The 13,674-nt window shown below is 47.3% G+C and overlaps 1 protein-coding gene across 1 annotated transcript in view; it reads right to left on the bottom strand.

Moving 5' to 3' along the window:
- Positions 1–12,591, bottom strand: part of LOC116849280 (protein jagged-1) — a 56,887-nt gene extending 44,296 nt beyond the window's left edge. The window contains exon 1 of the mRNA XM_032826267.1: positions 10,928–12,591. Within this exon, the coding sequence (XP_032682158.1) occupies positions 10,928–10,975 (48 nt within the window). The 5' untranslated portion in view covers positions 10,976–12,591. The remainder of the gene's footprint in view (positions 1–10,927) is intronic.
- Positions 12,592–13,674: the final 1,083 nt, after the last annotated feature.

The following is a 13,674-nucleotide window of genomic DNA, read 5'->3' as shown; positions in this document are numbered from 1 at the left end:
GGGGGGGGGGGGGGTGAAACGCACGTTACATTAGTATCCGCGCGCACGAGCACCGGCGGTCACGTGCTGGTGTTTCTCCTCGGCGATTCCCATCGCGCCGCGCGTACCGTATCAGGGTGGCCCATTACGCTCGGCGCGTTTCGAAACTTGTGAGCGTCCGCGGTTCGTTTCCACGAACTCGTAAAGACTCTCCTCTTCGCCTGCTGCCGCTGCCCTCACTTACTACCGGCGATGCCGAGCCGGCGGGAAAAAGGACTCGCAGGCACGCACCTGTGCGCTACGGTCCATAGGGTACCGCCGCATCGTGTCGGGCACACCGCAACGCCACACAACACAACTCCACGCCACGCCACGCCAAGCCACACCACATCGCACCGCACCACACAGGGCAACGCCACCGGACCGCATTATCTGTCTATCTGCAAAGCGCTTGCTCGTCTCTTCACCGCCTCGGGGCTGATTTTTATAGGAGGTTCGCGTGACCGCCGGCTAAACGCTTCGCTTTAACCCGCCCCGGCTCCACTTCGGGGCTGCTGTGCGCCCGCTTTCTGTTTTCATCTCTGCTCCCGACCTCTCTCTCTTTTTCTTTTTCTCTTCTTCTTTTCCTCCTCCCCTGTCTTTCTCTCTTCATCTCTGCGCTTCGACTTTTTCCTCGATTCCGTTGCCGTCGCCACCGCCGTGCTTCTTCGCCCGGCTGCTTTCGCGTGGAAGGCTTCTTCTTCTTCTTCTCTTGCCTTCAGGAAGAATTCCCTATTTACTTCTCACCCCGACCATCATCGTGTTCCGCGTTATTTCCGTCCTCTTCCTTCCTTCTCGCATCCCGACTCGTCGATTTTCCAGTCGGGCTGCGAATTAATATTTTGTTTGACTTTCTTTTGCCACGGATCGAATCGTCCCTCGGCACTGACTCGTTGTTACCGGTCCTTCCACGTTCCTCGTCGTTGCACTGCGGTGTGAATCGAGGAGCGACCGATCGCCGAGAGTGCGCGAGCTTCTCCTCCTAGTTAAACGTCGTTTTCACTTTCGACGCGGTAAATTCCTGTTCGTCCTGCTGACGTCGATAATTGGTCACGCTGATAGACGTGGGACGAGAAAGAAAGAGAGAAAGAAAGAGAGCAAAGGATGCACGAGATGAAGCTCCGGATCGGTTCCCAGGACGAAGGCAGAAGGAGAGAGGCGCGAGTGCGGGCTCAACAGGCCGACGTGTCGCGAGTTAGAACGAGAAGAGCGAACGATGCTGGGACATTATACGTCTGTTCGTCTTTATCTCAAGTGCCCGTCACACAGAAGAGACTGGAGCCGTTGGTTTACGCGACTTGGCTGTGAACCTGTACAAATTTCAATTAAGCCGCGCGGTAAATCGATTTTAACGTGCGTTAATTAACTGCATTCGCGGAATATTAACAACGTTGCGATGTTCGCGAAATTCGTGCGAGCGTGGAATCGCTCCCAGCACGAATTCCTAAAAGATATCTCAAAGACGTCCAAAGGGCATTCTATTTTATTTCAACGTTTTTTACACGTCTTTAAGATGTCTTTTAAAAGGCTGCGCCGTCGGAGGATTCTCGAAACGCGTTCACGACTTGATGCCATGTCGGATTCAAAGCGAGCACCGAGACGATCGTGTTCGACGCGATCGTGCTCGAGATTCCGCGAGCCGATTTGGATCGGCTGGTTAATCAATCACGCTCGATTAATTATGCCTTGTCGAACAATTATTCACGTCGAATACGACTTTCTTTCTGCCGATCGTACGGTTACGACTCGCGGAGCGGAGATCTGTAAGAACTGCGGGGGGAAATTGCGACAGCGCGCAAGATTCGCAAAGTGAAGTTCCATGGTGGATCTTCTCGACGGAAAGATATCGATGGAAAGTCTCTCGTTAAAATCGGTGAAAACATCGAGCAAAGATGGGAAAGTCGTACATACACGTCGATGACGCCCTTTTCCGCGTGTTTCCAACAAATACATTAGCTCTTCTTCGTCCGTCTGTTGACAATCTTTTTTATCGCGTCACGAATGTAGAAATGTTAATTAAGATACTCTCGCTGCGAAATTTTCCTCGTTTTGCACAATGGTTAGCTCAAGACTAAGTGTGTACACTGAGGAAAAAAATTCGATATTTGTAAGTATAATCACATAGAGAAATAATTACTATAAAAATTATGCTTAAGAAAATTATTTCTTTTTTTATTTCTTTTTTTATTAAATTCTACTCTGTAATGTTGGTGATAATAACCTTGTATGCGTGTTACTACGACCATTTTCGTGTTAAAACAACTAACAAGTAAACTTACCCAAAAGGTACACTTCGATTTCTTTCTAATTTGATACAAATGTAGAAGTATAAAAAATATTTAGGTCATATTTTTTCATTTTGGTCCACTTTGAGCTTCACGGGTAATTTATAGCTTTTTAATGTTCTCACTCCTATCATCAACCAGTATAACAAAAAAGGCATAAGGAATAAAATTGAAAATACAAGATATAGTTAAATAATTTTATTAAAATAGGCATAGTTGAGACATGAACCATTCTAAATTTCTTTAGCCGAGATTCCAACCAAAATATTTTAAATCTGTGCTAAATTAGTCAAAAATGACTCGAATCTCGGCCAAACCGAGAGAGAAATCCGGCAATTTTAATTAAAATTTTAAGAAAATCAGCATAGCTGAGACACGAATCATTCTAAATTTGTTTAACCGAGATTCCAACCGAAATATTTCAAATCTGTGTTAAATTAATCGAATCTCGGTCAAATTGAGAAATTATTTGTATAAATAATTTTTTTAACTTTTTACATGTTTTTATATGTTTAAACATTTTATTATTGATATAAATAACTTTATACATTTAACTTCATATTCATAATCAGCAAACCAAAAACGCTTATATCTTGTATTCAATTTTATTTCTTATGCATTTTTGTTACACTTGTTAATAATAGGAGTGAGAACATTAAAAAGCTATAAACTGCCCGCGAAACTCAAAGTGGGCCAAAATGAAAAAATATGACCTAAATATTTTTTGTACTTCTACATTTGTGCCAAATTAGAAAGAAATCGGAGTGTAACTTTTGGGTAGGTTTACTTGTAAGAAGATCTGATCGCGGGACTAAAAGTAACTATAATTTTAGTTAGATTAACTATTTTTTCTTTCCTCAGTGTAGAGTGTATATAGGATGTTGGCTGACTCGCAAAACCGCTGCAAATCAGTCTACTCTTCGAATTATCGTACAAGATTAATTATGATATTCAGGCATACGTGTTTGTATGAGCAAGTAACCGCGTGTGCAAAGCAATAATAAAACAATCGCGTCAAAGTTAGTCGGAACGTCGACACGATTGACTTTACAAAAGTGTAATAACGTTAACGAACATAGCAATAATAATCACGACGTAGAGTACCGATCATATGAAGTATCGCGATGGGGCGTCGTCGTGGCTCGTTCAGGAACAGGAAAGCTCGCACGGACGCGTGTTAACGGTAAGAATCGTTGAAGTGGATGGCGCGGCAGCGACCAGTCGGGGCATAAACTGCATTTCTCGTATTAAACGAGAGCCGATAGTCCACGGCACGTTCAGCGGATAATTAAGCCGCGGCGATGGGAGACGATGAATTATCATCGCGGCGAGCGGCGGCGGCGGCCGATAAAAGTCGCCGAGGCGAATCTCCAGCGCATCCCTGCGCAATCTGCGCGCGCTCCGCTGCACATATGCAGACGAGGGATCGATCTCACAGTACCCGTCCATAACGGGGGTTTACGATAATTGTCGGAGGCCTCGCGCAATTTCAAGCTTAATAAACGATCGTCTCTTTCTGTCTTTCTCTCTCGTACGCTGGCAGCGCACATCGCGAGCATCCCCGCGCGGAATCGCGCCAGCCGCGAAAAATCGCAATGACAAAGGGTTCCGGCGATCGGCCGCGGCCCTGGTTCGCATATTCGTTAGTCAGGCCGCATCAACACCTTCCGATCGACCGCGGTTTCTCGTGAAATCGTCTTTAATCAGACGGCCCAGAGTCGATCGCGCTCGATTAACCGCGACCGCGCGCCGCGGCGAATAAAAATTCCTCGCCGGTTATGTCGCTGCGATCTCCGTGTTGAAGGAATTGCAAAGATCGCTGGAAGATGACAAGAACGTCATATGAATATATCACAATGCAAATCCAAAATCCTTGCGTCAAGCAAAATTTGGCTTTTTCCTTTTTATAAGGTCAACAATGAATCGATTCGAAAAGCTATCATGAGACGAACACCATGAGATATATGCAGGTTATGCAGCCAGAGTATACAGGTGGAACTCGTCCAACTGAACACAAAATTCCTCTATCCTCTCGCAGATAGTTACGTAAAATTTTGAGTTATTAATCAAAGAATATCGGTGAATGATTACACGTGATATGGTAAGTGAGTTGCGATGACAACGACTGCTGTCGTATGCTTGTGCATCAAGTCAGACTAAAAGAACTAGTTCTTTGCTCTAGTTAAGTCAGAGTTAAGACAAAGCAAAATGATCTTTGATCCATGATGGTCTGCCATTTTCAGAGGTAAGATAAGTGGGAGTAGAAAAGAAACTCTAGTTCTAAGACTGAAATGACAAAGTATGCTGCAGCTTCTCTCTCACTCACTCGCTCACTTTACAAATGGCGGACAATATTTTAACTCTGACTTGAAGATCGCGCATGATCATTCGCCAATTTTCTTTGATTATAGAAACTCAAAATTTTACGCTTGTCTATGAAACGGTAAGTGGAATTTTCCGTTCGGTTTGATGAGTTCTACCTGCACACAATGAGCGTATCATTAATCGTCAGGCATAATTATTTTGTACAAACGGCGACCGTTTCTCGTGCTTTGCATATGTTACAGTCACGATTCGCAAGTGCAACACAGAGTGCACAAACTAGTTTCGCCACATAGGTTGATGAAAAATTACGCCGGTCTACTTCCGGGTTGATCTCGATCTCGGACTCATCGATCGCCGCCTTGGTCGAAGGAAGCGTCAGCTGCGCGGAAGGTCGAGAATCGCGCAAGAAATCGCGCGCGCGGGAGAGTAATCGCTTTGCAAATTACGACGCAACGTCGAGAGACGTGCGTGAGGTACGCCTGTGAGCGATAAAATTCTCTTTCTCACGATCACGTTTTCTGCCCCCCCGCTCTCTCTTTTTTCTCGGTAATACCCCTCTTTTTTTTCTGTCTCGATTTTTCGCGCGGCGATGGAGACATCGTTACCGGCGGTGTCGCGGATGCTCTGCGAATTAAAACGAAGAGACCTCAACGCGGAAGAGAACGCCCGGCAAGACACATGTAAGAATTCGGGATGCGCTTCTTCTCCGGTACACTTTCGGGGCAACTTTTTTTCGGCGCTTTCGCTCGCGCGGAGGCATCGCGCGTTATAACGGTAATTCCGTTCGGACTGTAATTGAAAGAGAGCAACAGCGGCAGCAGTAACAGCAGCAACGGCAGCAACGGCGGCGGCGCTTAATTGCACTAGGTCGAAATCATCGAGGGAACGACGGCGCGGGAACCCTCTTCTCTACGGCCGCGGCCGTTCTTCGAAAGTCGTTTGTAAGAGAGAGGGCCAGGAGAGGTGACCCCCGGTAACTCCGGGTCGGCGAGGCAACGCTACGGCTCCTAAGCTCCCATTATTCGCCGGGTTGGACCGAAATTGTCGATCGTTACGGAAGCGTGGATTTGCCTCCTCGTCGGCAAAGCAACACAGACACACACACACACGCGTGCGCGCGCGCGAGCATCCGTACTTCAAACCGGCAATTTACATTTGATATTTATAATTTAATCATTTTCGCGTGATCTCTCTCGGTTATTTTCCCGAAAGGTATTACGGAACGATAGGGTGGCCGAAGGACGAGTTGTAATCGTTTTAACCCTCCGTCTGTGCAATGCTGCGTCTGTGAGATCAAATATTCAATCACTCAGTAACTTTTGGTAAAAGATACGAGGAAACTTCAAAGCAAATTTATCTATTTGTAGATTTTTGTATTACGTTACTATCTCATTAGCTGAAGTTTCTCTACATTCCTAGAAAAAAATTTATTAAAAAATATTAGTTTTCAGCAAAGTTGTGGTAGTTCAAATTTGTCCGGATCTGACAGACTCGGATTGTACTATATATCCCACAAAATATAACTGTATGCGGAGGGTTAATTTTAATATGTGTTTTTTGCCTCTCTGTTTCTCTCTCTCCCTCCCTTTCTCTCTCTTTTCTCTTTCTATCTATCTATTTCTCAGGAACATGTGTTAAACGTTCACATGTATGATAAGTTCCAGAAGTTCCTCGGAAGTTCGTGATTTCGTTACCGTTTAGAGTTCACGATCAGGGCATCAAAAATTTAATGGTCTTTAATGAATTAATACAGTTTGCTCCCAGGTTCACAGGCACGTCTGCGACTAACAATGGAACGCTAAGATTTCGCGTCGTATCGGCGCGCTTCCGGCACGATGAATGGCTGAACAATTATATTGTAATTCATGCGAAAAGGAACTATTCACGCCTATGCGGTAGTCGGTAGTTAATTGCGATTATTAACATGCATTTTTTTCCTGACGCAATATAATGGTGATAACGATCCGCAGATACAGCACGAACCACGTATTCAAACTATACTTTTTCAAAGTTGCTCTGCTCGTTCGTGCCAAAAAAAAACGCCCGTGGTACCGTGGTAGATTTCGCGGTGGCGACTCGACGGGCGGTGGTCTCGAGAGTGATTACGAAGACCACGCGGTATTGTCGTTTCTGGTAGATGCTGGCCGCGAGAACGCGCGATACGGCAGGGGGCACGCAGCAAGAAAATTACAAAGCGCGAGTGACGGGGCAACATCCGCAAAAAAGCCGTACTTACGCCGTAAGTATGTATCTCCTGGCTGAGAACAAGGAGAAGGATGTAGCGCCGTCCTCCCCCTATCCTTGTGCAACTCGTGGTAGAGCCGCGCGAGTTACGAGATACGGTGGCCGTTCAGCGCGACGTGCAAAAAAGAAGAAGCATAAAAAAACGAAGAAAAACAACGATTACGAGGACAAGTGCGCGGAGTGTGTGTCGTGCCCGCGAGAGACGCGTTGATTAATTAAAAGCAAATTCCAATCGTAAAGATCGTTATCCAACGGACGGAAACGACAGAGTCGAGTTTTGTGCTATGATGAAACTCGATTACATTCCCAAGCGCACAATCGCGTCGCGTTGTACACACAAAGTGTGTCAATAGTCACGCGTTTTCTCTCGGCTGTTGATCCCCTCTCTCTCTCTCTCTCTCTCTCATCCCCCGGAATGAACAATACTCATTTTTCCTTCGCGACCGTTCGAGACGGCCGATCTATTTTCGCGGAGCTGTCTAATGTCGGACGATCTGACATGTGTGTGTGTTTGTTTGATAGTGCATGTACGAATTCATAAGAGTGACTGTCTGCGCGAGGTGCAACAACGCGCGAGTTATCTTTTACGAGGACTTTATGAGGGAGCAGCTGAGTTTTTCGCACTGCGGGGCGACTACAAGCTACTTCTAGAAGCGAATATCGTGGCAGAAGACGACGAGGGAGGTGCCTATCGCGTCAATATCTAAGGGCACAGATAACTTAATAAACTGCGTCGAATGAATCATCGCCTGCGGTCGTCGCTACTTATCTAATCGCTCCACTTTACAGCAGTTTGCTACTGATTTGTCTTAATATGTGCGATTAATACACACACACACACACACACACACACACAAAATCGTTATTACATGTTGACGCACCTAGGCGAACACGTTTCTGGCGGACGCATTAATCTTTCTAATTAATTAATTAACGCGGTCTTTCAACCGATTTCCGAACGTCGACACGTGTTACAACGCATCGGCGAATAATTTCGGTGTCAATTAAGACGGCGGTAACGAGCTGCGCGCGCGCGCACGTCATGCAAAAGCCGGCTTTACCGGTATACGTCTAATGAGAGTAAAAAATCTCGCGGCTTGTCTATCGTCACGCGGCAATGTTTCATTATCTTGTCTGGGAGAGTTATCGGTCGTTAAGCGCGTGACTTCAATTCGGCGAATATTATACGAAAAGTTTCGTAGTGTGCGTTTCTCACGTTAAATTAAGGATAACATCTGAGCTACGGTTGGAGCGAATCTGTAATGTAATTTACGCGCTTCAAATAAAAATGCGCATTTAAATGTATGCTAACGATATAAATACTGTTTACTGTTACATACATTTAAATATATATGCATATATTATTGATTACGAGTAAAAGCTCGACTGCGATCGAGCTCGTCATTAACAACGTGTACCAACACGACGACCATCGACATATCGAATATCTCTCCTTTTTTTTGTGCATCATTTTCGCGCACCGCTCTGCAACGTCGGCGATCGTTCTCCAAGGCGGAAGACCGCGCGAGATCGAGACGCATACGTGAGAACAGCCGCGCGTCGTAGATGCTGCATCACGCACGATAGCACCTTGCACGATGATGCAACGAGCGGCAAACTCCGCCGCTCGAAAGGAGCCAGCATTATGCACTGAGATCGCGGCGATCTGTAATAAATAGTCGAGAGACTGGTATGGAAATAGCCGCGTGCAGTCCCTTACCCCGCGATATCTCGCGAATTAACGTTCCACGCGTGATAACGCCACACGAGCGTTAAATCCTGCTCGAATCGTACTGATAACGCGGCTTAAATCGACAACCGCTGATTTCTGTATCGCATTAAGCGGATAGCACACAAATAAAAACGTAAACAGTGGAACTTGAGCAAACCGACCGAGCATAATCGATGATTATTCTTACGGTTCAAAAATAATCGATTGTGATTGCTCAATCTTCTCACCGCTCAAGTCTTACTGCTTGGGTTTTTCTACGTGCCATCCGCTTCATTGCTTCGACGATAAGACTCTCCGCACAATGGAGCTCTTATTAGGAATAGAAAAATAAATAACCTGGAAAATTTAAGAAAATGAGGAGTTATTTTATTTAAATAAGAGGAACAGAATAGACTAACACGCACCGCAAAATAGAATCAGAAATCAGGAATAAAAATTACGTAATATTGGATACGAAAAATAATTCATTTTACAAGTATAAAATATATTCAATATTTAATATTTATTTCTATTCCTAACATTTTCTCTATTGCATGCAGGGCTTAAGATACGCGTAAGTGTGCACGACAGAAAGATAGTCTGCTATTTTTTCTGTGAATGTCTTGTCCAGACGTATGAGTCCCAGAATTCACAGAAAAGTTGGAAGAGCATTATCAAAGAGATCGAAAAATTCGTTTGGAATTAAAGTTATAAAATGTTAATGCTATTTTCCCCTGGATTATGTACAATTAAAAATCGTCGAGGCTAGATCGTCACTTGACACTTGTTCTAGACAAGAGACACATGCAAATAGACTTGATCTTTCGTACTTGACGGTAACTTATCAGTTATATACGATATAAGCAAGAGAAATACGTGTTATCCCGCCTTTGAAACAATTTTCAGATCCGACAGACCGATAAAGAACATATAATGCGATATCTAAAGCCACCGGATGTATTTTGTTGTAGCTTCACTTATAAAGCAATTATCGGCTTTCTCAGACATAAGATTATTGCATCCATCAGTAAATAAAGGTGTTTACTCTCGTGCAAGTTACACTTGCCGCGAGCTGAAATGCCTCCTCGAGATAGTATATGTAATATTTCAAGAAAAAACTCGAGTTCACAGCCGCTCGCGAATGATCGTTCGTAATGATCTCTCTTGTCGCAACTGTATATTTTTGCGAATGGCACATGTGCCCCGGGGGTGTTCGTACAGGCTGCTCCGATGTGTGCTTGCATCACCTGTTCGAATGCCCGTCGTATTGACTTTTTCCCGATCTCGCTCGCGTTATTGGCGGTGCCGAGCAAAGGAACGGCACAACGACGCTGGACAAAATTTGCGACTTCGTTCCCAGCATGTGATCCGACGTGACTTGTGACGTTAACGCGATAGAGTTGCGCCTTGACGACCGCGGAAACGGGCATTCGCGAGGGCTTGAAAAGTGCGAGTTCGTGCTGATCGCGAGTATAAATAGTACCGCGATCTTCTCGCATGCTGTGCTTTTTACGGCTCTTAAATACCGGCTTAAATGCCTCGAGTGAAAGATACCGCGGTAGCAACAGACTTCTTACTGGGCTGCCTCGATAATGCCGCGAGTTGTCTTAACACAAACGTTGTAATGCGAAAAATGCGTCATATTCTCCCATACTGACGTCACCGATTATTAAAGATGACCGATCGTAGATTCACGGAGCGATACTACGTGTGAAATCTATTGTATATCTATACACAGAAATATATTTATGCTTATATATCCATACATTTCTGCCGCAGCCAATCATAGTTGGCTGAAAATGTATTTGTCGCTGTAATTAAACATTTGTTGCTGTAACCAAAATTTTCGCTACTGTTGCTACCACATTGGTTTCATAGTTTAATGTATGCCCGCTGACAACTGTACTTTTAGGTACAGCCCATATATTACAATAAGATTCAGCTACTACAGACAAATTTTTGCTGCTGCAGCGAACTGTTTTCTTTCATGTATTTTGCAATTGATCGAGTTAATCGTAATGGACAGGCATGAGTAACGAATTTTCGGGAATAGAAACAACATTATTGCAATCCGCGGTCTCATCTTGAACAAGCTACCAGAAAATTTGGACTTTATTTTGCTAATGCAAAGTACGACAACAAAATAGAACGCTCTCTATTCTACTCGCCCATTTTGACTGACTCGTTCGTATTTAAATGAGCGGCGAACCCAAAAGCAGCCGGTAATTTGATTATCGCCTGATGGTTTTCGTTTCCACTGATCCTCTTTACGAGAAGAAGGAGGAGGAGAATTCAGAAACCACCGTGGCAGAACAAAAACGGGAAATGAGACAGTGGATCTTACCTGTATGAGGTGGGCAAGGAACAGGACGTAGGCGGCGGCCGTCCTCATGTCTCTCCCTGGGGAATTCCCTCGACTACCGCATATCACCGATCCCCGTGGCCGCTGCTGCTCCTCGGCCTCTTCCTCGAGCACTCTCCGAGCCGCGTATCCGTTGCTCTCACCACTCTCTCACCGAATTACTACCGAATGATCGATCGACGAATATTTCCCGATTATCGGCGCACTGCACTTCGCTGATCTTTCCGGTCCGCGCACCAACACCGAATATACCGCTCCACTGGTCGCCGGTTCCACGATTCCCCTCGCCCTTCCTTCGTCGTACACTCAACACTCGTCAACACTCGGGGGAGGTATTGCGCGAGCACGCGCCCGCGCGCGCGTCACCGTTGCTGCTGTCCGCGGTTTCTCGCACGGGTCATTCGGCGAGATCGAGTCCGACGCGGGCCAGATGCGAGAGAGCGAGCGGAGAGGACGAGCTCGTTTCTTGAGAGCGAGTGCGACGCTCGTGGAGGACGCGGAACGAGAGGCAGGTGAAGCTCGTGTACGCGTCGCGGACCTTTCCCTCGATCACCGCTGCGAGCGGCTGCTGCGACACGCTGCGGGAAAATCGTCCCCGCTGCGTTTTCTTCGCCTTCCTTTCTGTTTATCGCCGCCCGCGCACACACTTCGCTCGGTTCACTCGTTCGCCATCTTCTATACTCGATACCGGTATGGCGTCCGCGCGCGCGCGCACGCGCGCTTGAGATCAATCGAAGCTAAGCGATTAGGCGCGATTCGCGGATAAGTTCACGCCGCGAGATCCGCGCGCCGCCGCCGCCGGCGCCGAATTCGTCGGAGAGAGAAAGCGCGCACGCGCGAGAAAGCCCGCTCCCGCGGCTCGGCACCTGCTTTCCTTCTCGGCGCGCGATGTCCAGCACACGTGTTCCACTGGCCGATGATGATCTCCGTTAGTCCGGATAGAGGTCGGCTCGTTGTGTTTCACTATTCTTTCCCGTCGGGTACAGAGCTTATCACTCGAGCTGACACGTTGCGGAAACGAAGGGGACGAACATGGCGGCAATTCGAAACTCGGCCTCTGTCAGGTAACACAGATAAGCGAACTCGTTAATTAGCCAATTGTCCACTCACATCGACTGTTTGCTCATACGAAGGAACGAACACACGTCGCGAAGACCGAAAACCGACTCGTTCGTAACTGCGACGCTCCTGGAGTGTCCTTTCTGAGACAGGCGACTCTTTTTCCCTGTCGCAACCCTCGTGAAGGAAAAGATCCCTCGGCACCGCTTCTGCGGTAACCAAGAGAGACAAAATGACACTGTTCACGCACACGCGGCTTCGCGATCCTCTCGGATGACGACGCGTGCTTGCGCAGGAATGCACGAGGAAGGAACAGGTGTGTGCACGTGTCCGGCGTTGTGCGCGTATCGCGACGTGCAACACTCTTCCGTCGTGGTGTATGTGGTGCACGCACGCTGTTCCCGGATTAGCCGGTCTGTATATACACGTATCTGTACGTATGTGTGTGTCGCGTATGTGTACACATGTATATATATATATATATATATATACGTGTGCGCGCGCGTCCGTGTGTACTACCGTCTCACTATCGTGCGCGCACGCTGGAGTGCGAAAACGCAGCAACCTCCACGGGGTACACGACTCGGTCGCTCCGGGGATACTGAGTCGGAGCCGCGGGCCGGCCTGCGGGCCTCCCCCCGTCCACCGCAGCCTGTCCCCCCGCTCTTCGTCGGCCCCCTCATTCGTCCTGACCCCTTCTCCAGTCATTCCACCTCCGGGAGCACGGAGGACCCCCTTACGTTCACCCCGCGCGCTTCGCTTCGAGTCTCGCATCCTTACGGGGTCCTCTCTCTCTCGCGCTCTCTCTTTCTCTCTCTCTCTCTCTCTCTCTCTCTCTCGCTCCTCCCGCATCGCATTGCCACTTTGCACACGTTCACAGGCGCCTCTCTCTCTTTCTCTCTCCCCCCCCCTCTCTCTCTTTCTTTCTCTCTTCTTCATTCTACAGTTTCTCTTACCCTCTCGTACGTCCACCTCGCGTGTGCGCGCGTGTTAGCGCAGCGCGGAGCGCACGTGCGTGTGCATCGGGCTTCGCGATCACGCTCTGCGGCTGTGTGCGTGTCGCGCACATCTCGAGGGGCTCTCTTTGCTCTCTTCTGCCTCTCTATGAGGCATTACACGACGTACACTTGTGCCCCTCGTGGATGCTGGGGCCTGGCCGAACACGAGCGAGCGAACGCGCTTACTTATATACGTCTTACAATCGGTTTCATCACGAACGAGTCGGTAACGCCGCGGTTGTGTATTCTCACCTCTCTCGAACGCGATCGGGGCGAGAACGCGCGCACGGCTAGGCGTGCTCCGTGACCGCCGCTCAAGATATGAATTTCGCGGGGCCGCTCCTCGAGGAGTTGCGGTCGCGAGGGTATCGTCGAGCCGCGGATTGCACCGCCGGCTGGGCTGCGATACGAATTTCGTTGATTGACCGCGGCCAAGACGGTCGTCGCGGATCAATGAACGTCGGCTTTGATTCGATTGCGCGAATTCTATTCGGCAATGCGCTGTCTGATCATTAATTTTGTAATTCCTTTCTTCTATCTTGGCAGCACTGAGAGCATGGCGAAATACGCGGTTAATTTGTCACTTACACAAATGATATTATATGTTATCAATGAATTAATTAATAGCGATATACTGGATGTACCGATAATAACAGAATAATGAGAATCACA

The sequence above is a fragment of the Odontomachus brunneus genome, unplaced genomic scaffold, assembly GCF_010583005.1.
Source record: "Odontomachus brunneus isolate Ranch 3 - 2012 unplaced genomic scaffold, Obru_v1 Obru_scaffold_005, whole genome shotgun sequence".
In the NCBI taxonomy this organism is placed as follows: domain Eukaryota; kingdom Metazoa; phylum Arthropoda; class Insecta; order Hymenoptera; family Formicidae; genus Odontomachus; species Odontomachus brunneus.
Note: the sequence above shows the minus strand (reverse complement) of the source record. Positions and strands in the feature narration are given on the sequence as shown.